This window comes from Scomber scombrus, chromosome 14 (genome assembly GCF_963691925.1).
Source record: "Scomber scombrus chromosome 14, fScoSco1.1, whole genome shotgun sequence".
Lineage (NCBI taxonomy): Eukaryota > Metazoa > Chordata > Actinopteri > Scombriformes > Scombridae > Scomber > Scomber scombrus.
The window spans coordinates 26,018,295-26,042,225 of record NC_084983.1 but is presented as its reverse complement, the minus strand read 5'-3'; the positions used below and the strand labels follow the sequence as shown (position 1 = coordinate 26,042,225).

Genomic DNA, 23,931 nt, shown 5'->3' with positions numbered 1-23,931 from the left:
TTTGACTGATGAGTGTCTGGCAGTTGTGGTCGAGAACAGCAGACATTCCCAATTTCCCCCCCTGACTTGAAGAAGAAAATTTGTCTGAGACAGTAATATGCACTGATGCAACTCTGCATGTGTTGTTATTGTGAACTTTAAAATGTTTATGTGGCATTTGAGCACATGAATGTAATGGCATGGACTAACTTCTCACATTAAACACCATTCTATATATATTTATACCTGTATCAATCTTGAGTGTTTAAAAAAACAACAACTTTGGACTTTTAATAGGTTTTCTATCTTTTGGCTTAAACACCTTTCTATGTACTGTCTTAAATTTAAGCACAGAACTCAATACATTTCTATACAATACCTAGATGTTTTTTTAATTCAAAAATATAAATACAAACAGTTAACTAAAAGGTTTCATAATCACGTGTATCAACAATATTTTTCTTTTATAGACTAGGACACTAAAGTCTGGACTTTCTTCTGTTGAATTTTAAATCTCAACTGAATTTTATGCCACAATTTTTTTTTTTTGGCCGTGCTTGAGTCTTTGACATCACATAAGAGAAAAATACTCAACACCTACAATGATGCATGATGTGTACAGTACTGGTCAAAATAGCATGGACACACCTTTCCATTCACTTGAATTAGAAAGCGTCCACACTTTTAAACAGCACTGTATATATAAAATATCACACATATCTGTATTGTTTCATACTCTTCCTCGTGCTAAGTGTTATGTTACTACATCACATCACTTTAAACAAACTCACAGCAAAAAAAGGTTCATTTATCTCCATTATTTTAATGGTCACAGTTGAAGCACATGATATAAAAGAATATTTACACTGATAGTTTAAAATAAAATTGGGAAAAAAAGAAAGAAAAAAAAGGTTTAATAATACACACACATACCGAACAAATGCTTACTACCTAAGCATGTTCCCCGAAAGTAGCAACCATACATAAAAAAAAGAAAAAAAAGAAGCCACATTAAAATTAAAAAAGGGAGTAAAGTGCATGTATGACAGACCTCCCTGTACAGACATTTCTGATAGACTGCAGAGAAGCTTCACTTGCCAGTCACAGGCACACCCCTAAAATGCATACACAAGGGACAACCATCAGTTAAAAAACAAAATAAAATAAAAAAGTACAAACCCACATCGTAAAGTTGTGCTACACAGTCACACTCACACAGACTTAAGCCAGATATATAAAAAAAACATGTACAGTTCCTAAAATGTCAACACTCACATCACAGACCTTTACATCCCAGAACAGAATGAAGCAGTAAACTCACAAATATACACCTTGTCTTTTAACGCCCTAACCCTTTCTCCCACACACACACAGTAACACATACAAAAAGAAAACATCTAGTTGAGTGGCATCAGAACTGTGAGAAGACATGAAAGAGATGAGTTTACTTCAGTTTATTGAGTAATGACAGTTTCTGATTGAGACGGACATTCCAGGAATCCAGAGCCTGACATGATGTGCAGGTCAGATTTGGTTCGGACTTATTGAGGTATTGTGAGTCAGTTGAACGAACATAAACAGAACAAAACAACCAGCATCCCCCTTCTCTTTCTAATTTGTTTTAAAAATAAATTGCAATGAACTGCAGAAATGTAAAGATAAAACATCTAACAGCCACTGAAAACACTAATCTGTGTGGTCCGAGGTTCCACCTGAGCTCTTGCATGTTTAGATATGCAGCTGCTACTAAAAACCCACATTTACAATCAGTCTCAAGACAGCAGAACTGACTCTGATTGACATCATTAATATCAATACAAAGTATTTCTGCTAAAATCACTCCCAGGTTTATCTGTACATGATCACGTTGTGTAATCGTTGGTGCAGGAGTGTTGAAGGGATTCATTTACCTTTCAGATTGTACCAGAAGCCAAGTCATTTCCTTTGCAGCTATCCAGCACAATTATTAAACATTGGGAGGTGAAGAGAAGTGAAAAAGAGGGAAAAACAGAAGCTACATTCCACCAAACATCAGCTTGGGACTATTCAATCCACCAACAGCGATCAAGTAAATGTGTCAAGTTGAGAATGGCCAGCAATGATGTAAAGACTATATAAATACAGGCTCAGGCTTATCAACATTAAAAACAAGTTACTCATATAAAACTTAGTTATTGATATTTTGTTGCAGGTGTTTGTACTACGGCGTCTATTTCAATTTGAATCCTTTAAAATGAACCTTCATAGCCTTGTAATTGTTCTTGCACCAAGACAAGTGCCTCAGATCAGATTTCACAGAGGCTCTTGGCAGATCTGCAGGTGGAAAAACATACAGAAACTAATAAATATCTCCTTTAAGGCAAGAGGCATTGGTTTGTTTTGCTGAATGAATCCAATGTATGTATACTAAATTTCCATTTTCTCACAGGTGCACAAGATCCCTCTCTCACACATACACACACATCCACACAGACACAGACACATACACGGTGAGGGCTACATGGTGTGGTAAAGGGTACTAACAGTTTTTTTCTTAAGCCGCCTCAGAGGGTGAGTCCTTCCATATTGCTGCCTTGTTGTTATGAGTGTCAGCCCAGGCAATAGCAGAGAGTCTTGGTCAGAATTAAGGAGTTCACATCTTTGTGGACTCTGATTTGATGGTGGAGAGACTTCTGATGAGGTTTCTCCAGCTTCAGAAAGCCTCTCCGCGCCGATGCCGACAACTTCAGGCTGCTGGTCGGCTGAGGAATGAGAGTTGTGGACCCGCTGCTTCTTGGAGTCATCATTAGCTGTATGGATGGGATGTTCTGCTGAGGATTGAGCTACAGAGGAGCGGCTGAACTCCCACTCACTCAGGTCATTGGCTAGCAGCTCCAGACAGCCCAGCTTCGCCAGAGATGCAGATCGCTTCATCAGGGATGGAGGGGTCAGCCCTGCCTGGCGAATCCTGGCTTCCACCTCTCTGCCCCTCTTCTGGAGGCTGCTACCTCGCTTCCGTGTCGCACCACCACTGAGGCCAAAAACCTGGTCCACACACCTAGCCTTGTGGGCTCCACCCACGCTGACCTGCTGCAGAAAGGCGCCCAGCTCGCACAAAGTCTCCCATGTCTCCCTCATAATAATGTCACCATGGGGAGGGGCCTCCGTGTCCGTGCACGACTCGAATTCGGTCACGCCCTCCAAACACAGGAAGTTCACTGAGGCAAAGGGAGACTGGGCTGAGTGGTGGAAAGAAGAGGTAGAGAGCAATCGAGTATCAGCAGGATGGAATTTGTGTCCTTTTGTGCTTCTGTCATCATTTCCTTGTTCCCCCATCTCAAGTACATCAGCACCCTCCCTCTTTATTGGACTAAACTTCCCATCATCCTCCTCTTTGTCTTCCTGCTCTGCGCTATCCACTGACACCTGTGACATTGTTTCACCGGATGGACGCCACTGAGAACATGATGAGCTACTGGGGAGGGACGGCGGCGATGAGGAGGGTGACGGAGAGTCATGATCCTGTTTCATTCTCTGCTCCAGCTGTCGCGTGACACGCCGCACAGAGCCCCTTGTCCAATCGCTGTAGAGACGAGTAGGAGCCGCCTCCTCGTCTTCTTTGTTTTTCGCTTCCTCTTTTACATTCTGAGCTTCCTTCTGTGAAAAAACACAACTGTCCTCTATTTCCTGATTTGACTTCCTCTCTTCCTGGTCCTGGGGGTCCTTGTGACCCAGTTGGCTGAGAGGGCCGAGAGGTGTTGCCTCTGTGTTCACTGCGACTGTGTCCTGCACAGGGTTTTGCTGCAAGAGAGAAAAATAACAGTTTCAATGTCAAATACAATCAGTAAACCTTAACTTTATTCAAAACCATGTAAGTAGAACTGATTCAGATGTGAAGAAGCTCTGCAATGGAGAGTTCTACCTTTACACCACCAGGTGGCACCCTTGAACTTAGAAACCCAAAAGTTAAACTACTGGAACAAATGAATCACTGGAAACCATATGTAACTGCTGCAGGTTTAACAAACTTCCAAATATCCTACATTTTTAAAATCCCAGTAATCATTTGATAATTGATATAATTACATTATATTAGGTGTATTATACACGCTTTACCCTACAAAAAAAAACTTCTGCACCCAGTTTCCAGTCACATATGCCTGAGAAGAGCATGACAAAGAATAATTTTATGTGTGCAGTCATTCTGGAAAGTTTTGCCAGATCCTTACCTTTCTTTTTTCCTCATCCTTTCCCTCGCTAACGGAGATCTCTTGAGGCAGTGATTGCTGTTCCTTGCCACAACTCTTCGGCTGGGATGACTGCTGCACTGCAGCACTTTGAGTCTTACCATCTTCAGTCATTCCCTTGAACTTTTCCCTGGCACTGAAAAAGTTAATGTGATCCAACACTTTGTCGTCTTCTGGAATGGCACTGGGGTCGCTGATAAAATCACTAGTGATGGGAGGATGGGCTGCTGAGCCATCCGAAGACGAGCCACACATGTGTGGGTCACAGTCTGGTTTTCTGACAGGCACTGGTGCAGGCAGACCGTGGGGTTCAGCTTGTTGTGTGCTTGGTGTTTGTGTTGTTGTGGGCTCAGGCACTGACTCTGCCATCGATTTAATCACAGGCAGAGAACAGGACAACATCGGTGGTTTGATAACCTCATCTACACAGGCTGGAGTCGGAGACGGAGCTGGAGAGGGGGGGAGGTGGTGAAGGGATGGAGGCGGGTGAGGTTGGCCCAGCAAAACAGTTTGTGCAACAGTTACCATGTCTGTCTTTTGAGGCTCAGGCACCAAAGTGGCTGCCCTTGGCCGGGAGAGAGGAGGTGATGACGGCTGCACCTCAGAGTCACATACGCCGTTGGAGAGTGGAGGAGATAATGGAGACACAGAGCCAGCTGTGGACTCAGGACAAGGGGGGTCCAGCTGGCTAATCTGGGCTACAGCAGAATGAGAAGGGGCCTCAAGGCTTTGAGCTTCAGTGTCAACTGACAGAGATGCCTTCCCATGGAAGGATAAAGAGCTGAACTGTTTCGAGTGGATGCCGGTATCAGGCTGGCTAGTGGAGTGTGTTGCTTTGCCAGTGCTGGACGAAGTCCCCAGTGATTCCAGCAGCTCTTTCACAGAGGGACCCATAGTGTTGCTGGCCTGGTTATGGGGATCGGAGCGGCCCAGGCTGTGTGGCTGGGCGTGGGATTTAGACAGTGGCTCATGGTGCTCAGACAGGTCACTATCAGAGTGAGAACGCCACAGTTTGTTGTGCCTCTGCTTGCTGTACGTGTGTGTGACAAAGTGGAGGGGATAAACAAAAAACTATTATTTTATATCACCGCTTTTTTTTTTGTTCATACATATATACTTAATGTTTTTTCGAGTGTGTGGTTACCTGGCCAGCAGTATGCCTTGATACTCCTCCAGCTGTCTCATAAAAGATGGGTTGGGTTTGGTCACAGTTCGACGTTCTTTAACGTAATCAAAGGCTTTTTTCAGATCCCAGCCGTACTCCTTCATGGCGTAGGCAATCACCGTGGCTGCAGAGCGGCTTATACCCATTTTACAGTGCACCAGACACTTGGACCCAGCTTTCCTGGTTTAGATATAATTCAAGCAATGCACATCAGCATTCACATCACTGTGAACATTAAGGCAGAGAATATGATTTTGTCAAGATTTTCAAAAGGAACTGACTGCAAAGGAAAAAACTCACTTGGCTCTAGATATAAACTTATAGGTCTCGTTCCAATAGGCAAGCAGGTCAGTGGCCTCCTCATCATAAACACGAATGTTGTGGTACTCAAACACACCGGGGAAGAAGTTATCGATCTCTCTTGTTACATTCAGGATGTACTGGACACTGAGTGAGAATGACACATGAGTAAGAAGAGAGATTAGAAGATGAGAGTCTATGTTTAGAGTATTTTAACACATAATATTTAAATGTTATTCTAATAAAATGATATAATTTTAATGACTTCAATACAGCTTCATCAGTATAAACAGATTTTTGTTGTTTTTGTTGCCCTTCTTACCCACTCTTCTGCAACTCGTCCAAATTGGATGCATTCCACTCAGATCCCTGCAGGAAACAAACACAATCCTAGTTCAGAGGCTTCAATCGAGTGTTTCATAATGCTTAAATCCTGTCGCAAGACAAGCCTAACATCCACTGGTACTCCAAACCAAACAAGAGCAAACTGTCGAAGTAAATTTCGGATTACACAACCCCATCTCATATTTTGCCATGTTCCCCAGCTAGGATTAAGTCTGATATCTATGGTCAATATTCATACATTTCACTAAAAAGTAGAGATAAATTATTCATGAGACACTTAGTATTCTCTACTGTTCTTTTAATTAACTTGTGATCCAGCTAAGCAGTTCTTCATTTTATGGATTTCTCTATGAGACGATCTGGGTTCAACCTACCAAGAATACATGATCAAAGATCTCAGTGGGGCTGTCCATTTGACCCAGAATGACAATCATCTCATTGTCGATAAACTCCTTGAACTCTCGCAGGTTGCATGTCATGTGCATTTCCAGCTCTGTGCGGATCTACAGAACACATCAGACACACAGATCAAATCTTGAAACAGCAACCTTAAATGTAGGCACATTACATTTAAAATTCTGATATTAAAAAGCAATTAGAAAATGCAAGATTTTATACAATTCTACTTTGGGAGGGAACCAATTTGTTGCATTTTAAGCCCAGCATCTAACGCGAACACTCACCTCTTTGCAGGTGACATTCTCGAGGTCTTTCTGCATCATGATCTCCCTCAAACTGGTTTTGATCTGACGCTCTGTCAGTTCTCTTTCCGTAGGTCTGCAGACACATTAGACATTGAAAGATGATGTATAAAATAAGCCCATTTCCTTATATGAAACTAATCACTTTACAATGTGTATTACAATCAAGTATGGAATGGTAGTATTTCTATTGGAGGGTTCATGTTATCAAGACAATGGCTTCATAATTTTTGCTATGCAGTATATGTAGTGGCAAGTACAGTAATTCAACTCAAGATGGAAAAAACAGGGGGAGAAAATAAAAAAGGGACACTTACACGTCAGAGAAGAGGACGGGTGAATCGGCACGGTGTGACTGCACGTCCTGCATGGCATTCCACTCATTGATTCGTGCCTGGTCTGAGGAGACCCTACTCTGATAGTAGCTGACCCAAGTGAGGAACAAGCTGCCTGGGAAGTAGTTGTGACCACGAGCCACCTCACAAGCTTTATGGAGTGATTGGAGGGCTGACCTGTGAGTGAGTGAAGTGAAGTGAAAATGAGATGAAGTCAAGAGAGTCTGAGATATAGACCGACAAATAAATGGCCGAGATATGCTTTACATACTTAGATGAACACTTGCAGTCAATAAAATGGCAGATATTATGTATAACCATTTCTACCAAGTCATGTGATTAATACAGTGTGACTCACCACATGGCCTGCACAGAAACGGGCTTGAATACATGCACTCTGTTGTCTGTAGACACACTGAAACCCCTGGGAGCAAGAAGAGAGGGAGCACAGAGGAGAGAGGCAAAAAAAAAAAAAAGTTTTAAATGCCATCAGCCATCTTTGCAGCCTGATGTTTGGTGTGTGTTGGCTCTGTAATTAAAGCATGATATGTTGGAAATGTTCATACCCATCCCCGTCCAGATGTATCAGTGTGTCGCTCCATAAGGGTAAAACCAGCCCCACCGAACATGAGCTGGGACGGGAAAAAAGCCTCCATGTTACAACTTTAATGCACCATATCAAAAACAGGAAGGCACATATTTGTTTCTGGATGTTTAATCTCTCACCTGTCTACTGGACTGAAATCCATACCCAGCACCACGCTCTCCTCGGTGTCCTGGCGACCGTTGGTTGAAACCACCACCATGTAGCGGGTGACCTGAGTGTGGGCGCTCTCCAAACGGACCGCCTGAAGGAGGAGAAATTTAGTCAGTGTCTCGACAGTTGATTGACAACCTTCAGATTATTGCGTGTGTGTGTGTGTGTGTGTGTGTGTGTGTGTGTGTGTGTGTGTGTGTGTGTGTGTGTGTGTGTTATTGTGTGTTCCTACCAGTTTGATGTTGTCCTCTGGTCTGAGGAGAATGAACATGGTTTGTAGATGCTGCTGGATGTCTCCTGGTAAGATGAAAAGTAGTAAAACAAAACATCTGATCAATGTTATGAACTGGAGCAGCAAATAAAACCACCATTTGTTTTGACTACACTCATTATTATTACTACTTGTGCTCTGTGCTTATTTGAACATTTCAAGAGCATCTTTAAAGTGTGACATGGTGGGTTGTTGCTTAATGCTGAACATGCTCGAGGACCTTTTACCTCACCTGCATGTTTGCTGCGCAGCTGTGAGAAGCGAGAGGCAGAGGAAGTGGAGGAGCCATTTCCTCGAGGTAAGAAGAGAGCAGCCCCTTTAACTGTCAGGAAACTTTCACTGATGCTGGACAGACAGAGAGAGAGAGAGAGAAGATGCAATAAAATAAGGTGAGTAATAACACAATTCATCCTGAAAAGTCTGTAAGCCTGGTTAGCTACACGGCAGGGATGGCAATGTCAGTCAACCACTTTGGTCCAGGTTGAAATCTCTCAATGACTGAATGATTAAAATTGCAATGAAATGTGTTACAGACATCGTCTCTAATGAGGTTCCCCATTCACCTAACCTGTGTTTTTTTTTTTTTTTTTTAAATCGCCAATTAGCAAGACAGTGAAAATGATAAACTTACAAGCTTGCTAAACATCAGCAAGTTCAGCTTTGTCTTTAAAAGTCAAAGTCAAAGTGGCTTTAATGTCAATTCTTCACATGTCAAGACATACAAGGAATCCCAAGGTTTCCCACTCTCCCACGGTGAAACATAAAGTGCACAGGCAACAGATAGACAAGACATTTCCCTGTTCTAAAGTAAACATATAAACATATAAAGATAGCCGGTAAAAGATATAGATATAAAAAGAAATGTGCAATGTAGGAATTTACTGAGTATGACTCAGTAGCATAAGTTCTGTATAAGTTATGATAGTGCAAAAGGCAATTTGGTAAGGCAGCAAAAATGTTCAGCTTCCTGCCCGACAGGAGGATATGGCTGGAGGGAGTGAGGGGAGAGAGTTTAGGTTTCTGACAGCCTGGTGTATGAAACTGTTTCTGAGTCTTTCGGTGCGGCCACGGAGGCTCCTATACCTCCTTCCAGAGGGTAGGAAGCTCCTATAGCTCCTTCCAGAGGGTAGGAGGCTCCTATACCTCCTTCCAGAGGGTAGGAGGCTCCTATACCTCCTTCCAGAGGGTAGGAGGCTCCTATACCTCCTTCCAGAGGGTAGGAGGGTGGACAGACTGTGTGCGGGATGGCCGGTGTCGCACACAATCGAGGTAGCTTTACGGGTGAGGCGGGTGTTGTATGTGTCTTGTAAGGAGGGGAGTGGGGCACCATGAGCCATATGAGCCTCACAGAGCTGTAGACTCATCTGGTCTTGTTTGCTGAAGAGGTTTCCCCAACAGTCAAACACACTACTGAACCAATTAAAGAACTAAAGTGTACATTCAATGATTCTTCAGCTCTCTTGTGTATCTCCTCAACTGTATGAAAGAGTCTTTTTGTTTTGTTTCTCTTTCTACAGCATGAAAACATCTGGTGAATATTGAATATGAGGGATTTGGTGTTCTACATGTGATTTAATCTTGTGTTGTTTTCTCACAAAACACACATGACATCCTGTACAAACATCTCATACCAAACAATAACGGACAGACACGACCTCAAGACACTCGACTGTGCAACAAACACCAGCTGGTTCCAATTACATGCCGGCTTAAATGAACTTAAGTGTTCATAAAATGACATGAGGCATGAAACACAAACATATATTGAGTTATAGAGGACAAAAAGATAACTCTTTTTTTTGGTTCCATGCAAATAGAAGTCCACCCATTTAACCAACCAATTATCTTCTCCACATGAACCTTTTTTATCTTTCTACTCAATAAGCAATCACAACTTAATTAGCTCAGGCTTAGACTTAAGTACTTTATGACGCATATTTGAAGAACTGGCATGAAATGGGTAGCTCAGACTAAGCTACTTGGCGCTACTGCTGGCCGAACAATAGAACTATGTGACGGACTTGGATCCCTGATGCATTCCTTTGATTTTCACACTTCTGTGACGTTTATTGAATATTTTTCAAGTTGTGGTAAATAAGGCAAATCATAGCTAGCAAGAATGTTCATCGTTGCACATTGCTTATGCTCAACAAAGAGTTTTGTGGCCCCTGGGATTAAGTGGAGAGAAAAGGTCTCCTTGTGTTTTGTAAGAATGTAGATTCAACAAACAGTGATCCCTTGACTTTCTATTTGCCCAAAGCTCAATGCCGGGTGCAAAGATAAATACAGGAAGAAGCTATAAGGAAGGTGTATTAGAGAGAGGAAGTCTCATTCTGACATCGTCTGCTGGGAGGGGATGGACAGAGGTAGAGGTGTGTGTGTGTGTGTGTGTGTGTGTGTGTGTGTGTGTGTGTGTGTGTGTGTGTGTGTGTGTGTGTGTGTGTGTGTGTGTGTGTGTGTGTGTGTGTGTGTGTGTGTGGCTCCCTATCAAATCCCGCATTGACTTTAAGATTCTACTCCTCACTTACAAGATCCTTCACAACCTGGCACCATCATATCTCTCTGAACTGATTCACTTCTACACACCTTCCCGAACTCTCCGAACCTCCTTTGCCAACCAGCTGTTTGCCCCATCTGACAACTTAACTACCACCATGGGGTCAAGAGCCTTCAGCCGATCTGCCCCCCCGCCTTTGGAACTCTCTCCCACCAGACATTTGCACTTCTGACTCTGTTTCCACCTTTAAATCCCGCCTGAAAACGCACCTATTCAGAGTGGCATACTCTGTCTCACACTAACTATGCAATCACGTTCTTGCTTATTTATTGTACTGATGCACTTTATAGTCACATTCATATTTATTCTTTATCTTTGCACTAAATGTTATCTGATTTATATTGTTTGATGTACTGTTGTCGTGTTTTAGTGCCTTGTAAGGTGTCCTTGAGTGCTTTGAAAGGTGCCTTTAAATAAAATGCATTATTATTATTATTATTAATTACAACAGTAACAATTAGGCAGTCTTCTGCTTCAGAATGGGGCTTAAAAGCATCCACTTACATTCCCAAGTGGGGAAATTAACTCAGAGATGCTTTCCATCATGGTGAAATCAGAAGACTTAATTGTTTCTTACAAAGTAAACCTACATCTGAGGCATTTAGTCTGAATGTCTGCAAGAATAACAATCCCCCTAATTTAACTCTGGAAAAGCCTCTACGCCCTCCCCAGGCCAACAGGGGGAACAGCGACAGGGACTGGGCACACTAACAACACCAACAACACTGGACAGAAGTTGTTAAGAGTAAACACCATGTATTTTTGAATTTCCCCTTTTTTAAATCATAACATTATTGTCCTCAGACCTCACCAATAAGTGACAGAGGATGGAGGCTAACAGCTGAGTTTGCATCCTCCCATTAATGCACACAGACACACACATTCCTTTACAAGTGAAAATGATGCTTAAGTGTAAAGAAATTAACTCAATAAATTGCCAATAAATGCTTGCAGGTTTCATTCTTGTCATTTGTCCTCCGACGATGCTCGGCAGGAAATATTCATCACATCCTCTGCTTTAAGAACAGTCTGTATCAGGTTGGTACACTGTGTGCTTTTATGCTGAGCTCCCTCTAGGTGCATTTTAAGCTCAACGTTAAAACAAAATGTGAGCAGAGGAGAAAGGGAAGGAAACATCTTCCTGCAGTTACAGACTTTGCTTCTGCTGCTTTGCTGTCATATCCTTTCCCAGTTCCCATTAAGTCATCATGGAAAAACCACATGCCTTTGTCATACTAGTTTACTGAAGAGCGGGACCACTGAGAATAATAATAGTGTCACTGCAGGATACAAGGGGATTGTCCAAGTAAGCCTCAAGATTACACATTCGTCAAACCACCCAGTGAACAGTAAAACCAGACCCCAGCAGCCTACATTACAGACATCACACCAGCTCAACTTACAGCTAAATACCTCACAAAGAAAAAGCCTAGGACTCTGCAGTGAGCGCAGTGTATTCATTAAACTTACAGGTGATATATTTCCCCCTGAGAGATCACTGAGTTCTCGGTGAAATAAGGTCTCATCTTCCCCGCGCAGCACGCGCAGAAGCAGCCGGCTGATGAGCTCCGTGGCGCGGTCACAACACCAGGAGGCATCGCTGCTCCGGTGGCGGTGGCAGGGCACACAGAAGCGGACTGTAGTTACCGATATAGTCGCTCTGCAGTGTTGGGACTGTTGTAAAAAACGCAGCAGCTCAGGTGCGTTTTTTGCCTTGTGTCGCGGATTTGGGATAAAATCAGTCTACATCACACCAAACACGAGATTTAAAAGAAAAAAACGCGAGAATAGGATATTTATAGACAGCAGAGATGAACGGACATGCAGTTAATTGGTACTTGCTGATGTAGAGCAGGTGCTACTGAACATCTGCTCTGTGGTAGTGTTTCATTTGTCAGTCTGCAGCAGGCTGCGGTACATCCTGCTGCTGGAGGGGAGGAGACCAGAGACACATGGTCCAATCGGCGTGTAGACGACTGTATGAGATGTAATTAATGCCCTACTGAATGCATATGACAGCCATCGACAACAACATGTAACCTTTTATAGGGTTATATCAGTATCTTTCTAATATTTATTAACTCACTGGTTTACAATAACCTCTAGATATTGTAGAAATTCATGTGGATTTCCTTCTGCATACCATAGAACCGGAAGTGGCTGCTCAAACAGATCCCGATGGTATGCCCCTTTCATTACATACTGTATATGTGCAGCAGACATGCAGATGGTGCAGCATTATAGCATTACACTATATTTAAACTGTTCAAGCAAGGCATGAAAAGCACAGAATATATGCACTATAAAAAAAAAACTCACGGAAGTAACTTAAAACTGCATTCTATCAAAAGGCCACCAGGGGGCGACCGTTTTGGTGTCAAAAGGACTTCCGTCTCTATACAAGTCAATGGAGAATTCACCAACTTCTCACTTGATTTCTAACCTCAGTAAACATTTTCAAAATGTGTTTATGGTCTCAATCGCTAGTTTAAAGCCTTCTTCAATGCAGTATGATGTTCATTTGGGACATTTTGGCCTCCCTGATTTTATATTTGACGATAAAGCAGGGTATGCATTAGGGCGTGGCTACGTCGTGATTGACAGGTTGATTGGTTCACAGGTTCAGGAGGGCGCCTCATTCTCCTCCTGATGCCCATATAAGTAGAATCCCTGTTTTTATTTTACCCGGCATACACCTGAAATGTTCAAGATGGCGCTGCTCAGATCCGAAACTATTCGCTTCCAAGCAGCAGTCCACTAACCAATGGGTGACATCACGGATGTTACGTCCATTTTATATACAGTCTATGGTTTTAATTCAGTCCAGTTTAATGAACAATACACAACATGAAATAGTTTCACTGCCTCCACATCAAGACATAGTCCCTATCTGTCAGCAGAGGGTCTCCTAATTATAGGCTGGTGTCATTGTTGTCTCTATCGTCGAGCCCAACTGACAATTTTCTCTTCTCACGCTGACAACATAATCGGAAACCTGGTAACTTACCTTCCATGACAACACTTTTCCTGCTTAAGCATTAATTACTCCCCATACCCAGAGGGGTATCCTCTGGGGAGTGCGGGTCACACACTGATCCCATTTCTGTTGTCTTAACCCTGCTGCTGGAGGAAAGGTGACGACGTTGCGTAACTAACTCTAGGTCTGAAGTCTTTAGGGGAAAAATCTCACCACAGTCAGCGACACTCGACACCTAATCTGCTTCCAGGAACGGCACGACAACAACAACACAACAACGGAAAAAGGATTGAGAAATCAAAAAGGAGACATGAGGTGACTCGTGAGGAGAAACTTGACCTTAGACTTGCTTGTTGATCCCTCGTGGTTTAAATTTATAGGATAGATTACGAACTGAGAGTAAATGTGTGGCCACCACTTGACTGCCAATTCATATCACAGGATAAACAACAACAACAACTGCAGTGCTGTTTTTACACAGCATGTGCTATGCATTTCTTTAAACATGTGTATTCTCTCCTTGACCCTCATTAATCTCAGTAGCAAGTTGAAGTGGTGAAGTGGATTTAATTCAGTTGAATTCACCAAATCACAACAGATGTTATCTCAGGGTGCTTTTCACACGAAGCAGGTCTAGACCGGTTTATTAACTCAACATAATGATACAGCCTCTGTGATCTTTACAAGCAGAAAATGGTTTATTAGTCTAATGATACACTAAATAATATAAAAATACTGTCAAGCAAAAAGTGTAAACATGGAGCACAGGATATGCAGCAGAGGAAGAGTTTAGACATAAACTGTAAATGGTTAAAGTCGTTATGACACTAATGACACTTAATTACTCATCCAGACGCCTTGATCACCGACTGATAACAGCTGCTTCATCTGACAGTTACCCAATCAACACCACAGCTTCCTGTTAGGTAATCAAGTTTCTCACCACAGACTTATTTCATTTGTCATGAGGATACTTTCTTTTCACTGACTCCTGATCATCGTTCTTCAATTGGAGATAGAAACATTTGTTACATTTTGTTAAGGTATTATAGGTCTAAGCTAACAATTTGTCCTGCTTTCAGTCTCCATGGATCAGGGTTGTATTCCAGAAAGCGGGTTATGTGAAAACTCAGAGTAAGTTAACCCTGAGATGAGGGAAACTCTGTGTTATCCGTTCCAGAAAGAGAGGTAACTGAAACTCTGAGTCAGTCACCATGGTAACTGACTCTGTGAACATAACCTGCTCGCTGGCAGGTTTTCTTTAAGAAACCTTGAGTTTCTACCTGTCTCCTCCTGAAGCAAGCTGCCACACATGGGTTGTCCGTTTCTTCGCAATCCAATAGAAGTATTTTATTTAATATTCATGTACATATCGTCACATGTTAGTCTTAAAATCAATGACTCCAATATGTATAATATGTAAAATTGTGTTAAATAAAAGTGTTGAAATAGTGTAAAATGTTAATCTACTAAGCAGGATATTAGATGAGAGGACATATGTGTTAAGCAGCTTTCTGTTGGGGGTTTAAATTAGGCTACTACATGTTGAAATAGCCACTGAATTAATATTTACTTTGTTTAATAGCCTACGTCAAATATGAATAAAATCAAAGCGAGGTACAATCATAGCCCAGCAAAATGTGCCTTACTTTTCCTCGTGGTCATGGACTCATAACAACACACATGTTTATGTTTGTGCTGTTGGACCAATCTCTCAAGTTCCAGCTCACTGTCTCTCGTTTGACTGCTGAAATTCACACCATCCAATGACAACAAGCGAAGGCCGAGATGTGGATGTTACACACAGTCAGACAGACACCGGACACTAGTCTGTTGCTCTGATGTCTCCATGTGTACAAACACACAGACAGTCACCTTAGAGATCACAATATCTCATATATAATACAGTACAAACCAGGGCTAACTGGTATTTGCTGTTTATTTGAAGCACACACACAATTGATTAGCATCTATCCTATCAGCAGTTGATTGTATAGGCATTTGTATGCAACAGTAAGTCAATCCGATTATTTAAAGTCTAATCGATCTGTCAGGCACAGTAACGCACAACATATATTAGATTACAACAAAGTGAGTGAAAACATTGATTTGGAGTCTTAGAGACACACAAACAACCTGTAAGAAAAATGCAAGTGTGTGGAAAACAAAACACCACTCATGTAATCCATTCAATGTCTTTCCCATTCAGACAATAATCCCTCATTTGTTTTCATCCAACTAAAAAACTCCAGATTGTAGAAGAACAGAAATACTCCTCTTGCTCCCTCCGATTACCCTTCTGTCGATCCTGCAGTGACGTTACTGCTTCAGCTGATGTCACTATTCTGCTGACGTCACCGGCTTCAATCAGCAGCACTGCAGTGGGCCTTGCTTGCGCACACGACGGACACGCAGCATCATTACAGCCTTTATTCCACTCTGACTCAACTGTTGCTACCTGTGTCTGGGCTCAGCTCGGCTGTAGCTGCCCAACTTCTGCACGACGGGCAGTCCTGCTGTCGTCAGCGGTGACGCTAAGGACAGACAACCTACTTCAAAAGTCTTCCAGAGCATAAATTCGGAGGACGGGCATCATTTTATTGAGTTCCTGTTCCCTCTCTGTACACAACACTGCAGTTTTGGACTTCAAGGCAGTGCATGGAATAGTAATGAGAGAACCAGACAACACTACTTTGGCCCAAACTAACCACCATAACTGGTAAAGACTCATTTTACTCCGCCAGTTCATGACCTCTCATGCTTTTGCTGTGTCTCACCAGCAGACAGTTTTAGCCCACTCTGTGATATACATGTATAAAATCAGTAATTGTGGCAATTACTATGGCAGATTAATGCTCAAGAAGATATATGTGACCGTTTTATTAGACAAAATACAAAGTAATAAGTATTGCTCTCTTGGTACATTATCTATCATTCCAGGCAATACAACATATCTTCATTATTTGTCTATATGCCAAAAATTGAGCCAAAAATAAATAAATCATACTTTCTACCCCTCTTCTTGCAGATTTATATGACGAGAAATAAACATACATATTTATCTGATTATTTAACTTTTCATGTTCTGATTTAATTGAAAAAAATCTCCATTTTCTCTGTTCATCTGTTGGAAAATGTTCCTTTTAACAGGACAGTTTAGACTGTTGACATTATGTGAAATGCTTTAATCATACATTTTCCTTGATTATCAGAGTCTTATCAACTCTGTGGCCTGTGCCAGATATCGAAAGATACTCAAAAACACACAGTTAACTTAGAAGATGAAGTTTGGGTCTCCAGCATTGTTAAGTATGAAACAGAATTTATATAACTTGAAAATTACATTTAGCCAAATGTGCATATCTGTATGAAAAGGAAGCATGAATCTGAACGTTAAATACAAGATACAAGAGATTAAATGACTAACAGAGTGTAAACAATGTAAACAAAACAACAAAAAGTAAAATAAAAACGGCTTCAAAACAAGACACTGAAAATATTATCAGTTAACAAAATACATTAAATCAAAATGACCGGTTCCTATCTCTGTATTCACACACACAGCCTCAGCATGTGAATATAGATTTCACTCCCAGCTGCACAAATACAGACGGCCCTCTCAGTCGGATGGCACAGAGCTTCAATGACCAAACAGACACAGAGGCTCTGACTTTGGGAGTGGCTAACAATCTGCCCCTGGATAAGCGCTGCAGCTCCCCTGACCCACATACACAGCGCTGACTCACACAGACCCTGCTGCCCTCTGTTGGACAGCCAGCGAAGGACAGCTAATTATCTCATACATGAGAGGATTTCAGGACTTCATCCGTTATTAAAGGGACAAATAAAGCAAAGAGGAAGTAAGAGTATTACTGCGGCTAAGATTCACTGGTATCATGCAGCTCTAATACACACTGACACAGCAGGGAGTGGAAGATAAGGGGAGTTTCTGATAAGTGGTGGACAAAAAAAGTTGCGTATGTGGTTGAGTGACACAGGACGAACCAGATTCTCAACTCTAGCGCAACACCCGAGGCGACAATAGCACAGGAACTCACACTCAACAGCACAGGAAGGAAGTCCCGCAGGGTCAGAAACACTTAATGATTAATCATCAAGTGCTACTTCAGGTAAAGACTATTTTCTTCCCTGTCCACCAAGCTAACTTCAGAAGTCAGGGCTCGCTGACACTTAACCAGTCTCTTAAAACTACCACCAGTAAAATATAACTGTGATCCAGACTTCTTTTTCATATTTGTTTTTTTATTTTTTATTTGTATATTTATTTATTCTTACCTCCTTGGCTGAGAGCGGCGATCATCCTCCCCACTACCGGACTCCTGAGGAGATAAAATGACAAAATGACACATTATAATGTGGAAGTACATTAAAACACTGGATTAACAGTAACTGAGCTGCACAGTAGAGACACAACCTAACATTGAAATCAATATAATTATTGCATATATGTTAATTATGTGTATGTTTATGTATTACAATAATTAATCATATGCAAGTTTAAATATTTCATAAGTAACTTAAGAGAGATTTTAATTACTTTAGATCTCCTAACTATGTAGCACTGTATTTACAGCACACATTTTTCATCAAAAACAGAGCTATGATTAGTCAATTAATCGATTAATTGCCAACTATTAAATTAATGGTTTTTAAGACTTTTTCTTTTAAAGAATAAAAGTCAAGATTCTCTGATTCCAGCTTCACATGTGTTGATATTTTCTAGTTTCTTTAGTCTTCTATGACGAAAAACTGAATATCTTTGGGTTTGTGGACTGTTGAGGACAAAACAAGGCATTTAAAAAGACGTCACCAGTGATCTGCATGTTTCACCATTTTATGGACCAAACAACAAATTGATTCATCAGGAAAACTATTTTCTTGCAGCCACAGTTAAAAGACAGACGGACCAGCCTTTGTCTTCTTTTTTAACTGTCATTTTAACTAATTGTAATTATAAGCATAATGTTGATGTTTCAATAAGATGCTCTATAAAGTAACTTATTTAAGAAAAGTTCTGTATAAATAAAGCTTGGATTATTATAGTAAAGCCCATCTTCAAATAAGGGAGGTAATAAATAAAAACAGTGAAATGTTTTGGCAACATTAAATGTTATATCCTGATTTCTTTTTTTTTTAAAGGAGAGATTATATATTTCTATATTCACACACAAACACTTTAAATATACAAGCAGTGTTGAATGAGCAGAGCAGCAACTCAGAGAGACAGGAGGGAGAGCAGACTTCAGCTTCAACTCAATTTGTGCACTCTCCAGGAAAATGACCTCAGTCTGTTGTTAAGGTGTGGCCGGTCACAGAATAACATATTCTCACACTAAAAACAAGCAGAGAGACAAGAGAGAGGGAAGAGGAGGAAAATCCAAAATCACATCTCATCAGCAAAGTGTGGAAAACGAAGCCTTAGAAGATTCGGAGGGATTAGCGGCCGACAAACACCTGGCAATTACCCTGTAATGCCTGTTGGCACTTATCTTGTTTACAGTGTATGCGGGCTTAACTACATTACAAAACCATTAACAGCTTCATAAAAGGAAGGCGTGGATTACAGGTTGATGATGGGCCACAATGAGCACAGACAAAAACATGAAATCAATGTCTCAATTCAGACTGATTGAGGAAGAAAAATCATTTCACAATATCTTTTCTTATCTGTGACGTCCACAACAAGGACTGAGACAGCTAATGCTAATTGTGCACACTGTATTTAATTTGTAGTGTGAGTGAGCTGGCATGTTTTGGCCTAGATATTATTGAAGCAAAGTCAAGAAGGATTTGAATGCCAGGATTTTACCGTCGGGTCTTGTGACTCTGTTGCAGATCCAGTTCAATATTAACATCTGTGATGATGTGCTCAGCCTCTCGCAGCCTCGGTATTCAAAGCAGGTCTCCAATTGCGGGCTCGTGCAATTGATATATTTATAATATAGATCATGTGGATTGTTGAACACCTTGTGTAAAAGTATCTGGAGCCAATTTAAAAAAAGAAAAGACAAATCCAATACCTTACTTTGTGCTACATACCTGAGTCTATAATTACAACCAGCCTAACACCCAATGTTGAGAAATAACGTATTTGACACGTCTTCTGTGGGTAGATAGATAGATAGATAGATGGATAGATAGATGGATAGATGGATAGATGGATAGATGGATAGATGGATAGATGGATAGATGGATAGATGGATAGATGGATAGATGGATGGGTAGATAGATAGATAGGTAGATAGATGGATAGATGGATAGATGGATAGATGGATAGATGGATAGATGGATAGATGGATAGATGGATAGATGGATAGATAGATAGATAGATATAAAGGAAGATAGATAGATAGATAGATAGATAGATAGATAGATGGATAGATGGATAGATGGATAGATGGATGGGTAGATAGATAGATAGATAGATAGATAGGTAGATAGATAGATAGATGGATAGATGGATAGATGGATAGATGGATAGATAGATAGATAGATATAAAGGAAGATAGATAGATAGATAGATAGATAGATAGATAGATAGATAGATAGATAGATGGATAGATGGATGGGTAGATAGATAGATAGATAGATAGATAGATAGATAGATAGATAGATAGATAGATAGATAGATAGATAGATAGATAGATAGATAGATAGATAGATAGATAGATAGATAGATAGATGGATAGATATAAAGGAAGATAGATAGATAGATAGATAGATAGATAGATAGATGGATAGATGGATAGATGGATAGATGGATAGATGGATGGATAGATGGATAGATAGATAGATAAATAATAACTTTAACATGAAGCAATGAATGAGTGAGGGGACACAACTCCGAAAAAAGTCTATTAATTCATTTGTGCTGTAAACTACTACTACTGTTATTCTTAGTTCACCAGATTAGACAAACCTGTTGTTCCATGTCACTTTGTCCTAACATCGTGAAATACACCCAACCCTTGTTTAGATGAGAAAACACACACACAGATGTTTTGCATATATGAAAATCGGAGAAGATTTTCCCAAAACTTATGGAAATGTGCAGTCTGGCTAAGGATCTGCATCCCTGGAGAGACGTCTGTACTGCAACGGGAGTCACAAGTTACAGCCGAGAATATCTGGGGGGGTCACCGAGTTAAAACTAAGACCAAATGAATGTGTTGTACATGTTTGTTTTCCCTACAAAACACCCTCATAACGAGGCACAGGCAATGAGGCCGGACAGGTTCAAGTAAAAATGGTGCTAGCCGGCATATCATGAGAAACTTTGCACAAGACTCCACATTCACACACACACACACACACGTCACATGACAACAGGAAACCAGACATGCGTTATCACTGTGTGTATGCGGGTTCAAACTTGAAAGCATATTTTCCACAAGAAAACGGTTCACATCTTTGTCCGCCCTGCCCGTCTGCCTCACCTTGCTAAATCACACTCTGCTTATCTTCCTCCTCTATAGCTTTTACAGGTCAAACCACAGTCACCACGAAAGACTCTCAGTTTCACTATCACATCTCTTACATAAATTACCAGTAATAGGACAGAAACGGTCGTTATACACCGTGCATGCAATGTTGACGATGTAAAAAATTCTTGTTACGTACACTCGTCACTCGTCACTCCGGACATACAGTCAGAACAAATGTATGTGCACACAGAGAAAGAGAGTTATCATTATGCCGACTCACAGAACCTGTTTTGCTAAGAAAAAAAAACACAAAAAGGTGTGAAAGGTAGGGTCCCTTTCAAGACCACAACTTCCACAGACAGTTTGAGACTGAAAATAACCTTACTGCAGTTTGTGATTAGTGACATTGTTGTTCTGATCTTCAGCTGGATCCAACTATCAAGGAAACAAATATGAAACTGGCTTCATACTGGTGCATTTTGATCTTTATGTGTCGGGCATTATGCCAGTATAAGCTTTGCCATCCATCGAAGATTTTGCTATTCGTTTATTTGGAGCCACGAATCAATGAGCTTTATGGCAATACTGAACTTTTATATCATTTCTGATGAAGCAACTTGATTTATCAGGTACTGAATTCACGTGTTAAACAGAACAGATGCTAAACACTTGTTATATGATCCATCGTTACTATTTGTCACAACATACTAAGTTGTCAAATGTAATATTATACATATGAAAACTAATTATTATTCCAGCCTCATGCCATCACACTGTATAATAACAGCTAAAAAAAACTCTGGTCATAACTTAGTCACTTACAGTATATTTTGCTATTTTATTATGTATAGTTTGTTTTTCTTATTCTTTATATCCTTATACTATATGTTGTTATTGTCACTATGTGTCTGTGTAATGCTGCTGCTACACTGTAATTTCCCAGCTTGGGATCAATAAAGTATATCTATCTATCTATCTATCTATCTATCTTCTTAAATGTGAATATTTTCTGGTTTCTTTAAATTTCTTAACAAAAAAAATACTATCTTTGGGTTGTGGGCTGTTATTGGCAAAAGAAGATATTTGAGGATTTCATCTTTGGCTTTTTAAAACAGTGATCGAAATGTTTCTGACATTTCATGGACTGCACAACTAATCGATTAATTGAGAAAATAAATCGACAGATTAATGGATAATGAAAATAATCGTTAGTTGCAGCCCTAATATAAACGATTATGAGGATTTTATCAATGTTTGGGTGATTTATTATTTCCTAAACAGAATTAAGAGTAACAATATCTAATCAACCAGCACTGGGAAGACAAGCATATTGTTTAAAATCACAACTCTGATGAAGAAGAGTAACACAAGTACACAGTAAGTGTATAAAGTTGTGAATGTAATGGGAAACAGAGAGTGTGTGCGAGCATATTACTTCCTCACTCGCTCCCTGATTGTTTGTCTGATGGGGTTTTTCTGCTTCTGTAGAAAACAAGACAAGCAGAGTGAAGAGCAACAGGAAAACCACCTGTTCCACACTGCTGCTTTGCATGGACACACACTCTCCTGCCTTCACTACAAACACACACAGAGGGAGAAAAAGACAGGAAGAGGGGTGCAGACGGGTAAAGAAACATACAGACAAGGAACACAGAGATACAGTCTGGGGAGGTGACAGACAACTATAATAATAGGCATGCAGAGAGGAAGACAGGAAGACACACAGTAAGGCAGTAGACAACAACACTGCAAGAGTAAAATACCGTCCATGCGTGTCACAAGGCGCTTATTGAGACCGGAAGTGCGTGACATATTTCTTAGTGGTTTAGATAGCTACAGGACAACCCAGCAACTAAACAACATTACATAGATAAGATTATAATCTGCAGCCACACAGAGGACAAGGAAAGCCCTCAATATTCACCACACAGCCGATGAAAGACGGGAGCTTCTCTATCTTTGAAGAGTGTATTGTAGCTAGCTAACTCCCAGTTGAACCTTTGAACTGGCGGAAATGTGCATAGAGACCATGTCAACAGAGGGTAACAATTAAAACTGGAGGTGAAACTGACAAAAGTCACTCTTAAGCTAACGACAGTGTATTATCTTTTCATACAGTAGCAACAGAAACCCTTTTTCCCCAACTTAACAACGCGTAAACACTCATATACTGTAAATGACAATGATGAGCTGCTATATTTCGCGCATGCGCACGAGTACAAAGGCAAGGCAGTTTATGACAGTCAGCAGGCGAGAAGAAAAAAAAGACAGCGGAAATGAAGCTTCACGTCGCCGTTCATAGCAAAAAAGATTCAGGTTTGTTGTCGGTGGTGGCGGTGGTGGTGGAGGAAGGTTCAATAAAGGCGGCTCTTACCGAAACGCAGGGGCTGGAGCTGGTGCTGGGGGTCGGTGAACGCTGCACGGTAACCAGCGCCATTCAGCGACCGGGAAACGGACACCTGAGAGGAAGCGACAGCGGAGAGACGAGCATAATTGTTTGGAGGGGCAGGAACCCCAACCGAGCTCGGGTTGTTGGTCTTCTTTCGTTTTCCTCTCTCTTTCTCTCTGATCGTAGACTATTTGACTACTCCCCGGCTGTTTCCTCTGTCAGCGCCACCTGCGCATGCGCAACTAGCCCTGGCGTGTCAATCCTGATTAACTGTGTGCGTGCCGGACGTAAACAAAACTGTGATGAGTGTCAGTCACTCAGTAAGCCTACTACCTGCTACTGATAGTGCTAAACTGTGTTTGGGAGTAACTAGTTACATAATTTAATTACAAAATAAATTTAACTGTAATCCGTGACATCGTAAATTAATTTAATTTAATTCACTTATGAAAATGTTGATGATTACAAAGGGGGTTACATCTGA

General features: G+C 41.0%; 1 protein-coding gene across 1 annotated transcript; it reads right to left on the bottom strand.

Moving 5' to 3' along the window:
* Positions 1–813: 813 nt before the first annotated feature.
* Positions 814–23,649, bottom strand: ssh2b (slingshot protein phosphatase 2b). The gene is made up of 15 exons (XM_062433615.1): positions 23,433–23,649; positions 17,910–17,953; positions 8,312–8,424; positions 8,041–8,105; positions 7,778–7,899; positions 7,618–7,683; positions 7,410–7,475; positions 7,034–7,228; positions 6,699–6,792; positions 6,390–6,518; positions 5,993–6,039; positions 5,671–5,817; positions 5,350–5,550; positions 4,188–5,235; positions 814–3,759 (listed from the first exon to the last, which is right to left on the bottom strand). Exons 1-15 carry the CDS (start codon positions 23,493–23,495, stop codon positions 2,476–2,478), a joined length of 3,684 nt encoding a protein of 1,227 aa, XP_062289599.1. The 5' UTR covers positions 23,496–23,649; the 3' UTR covers positions 814–2,475.
* Between the last annotated feature and the right edge of the window lie 282 nt (positions 23,650–23,931).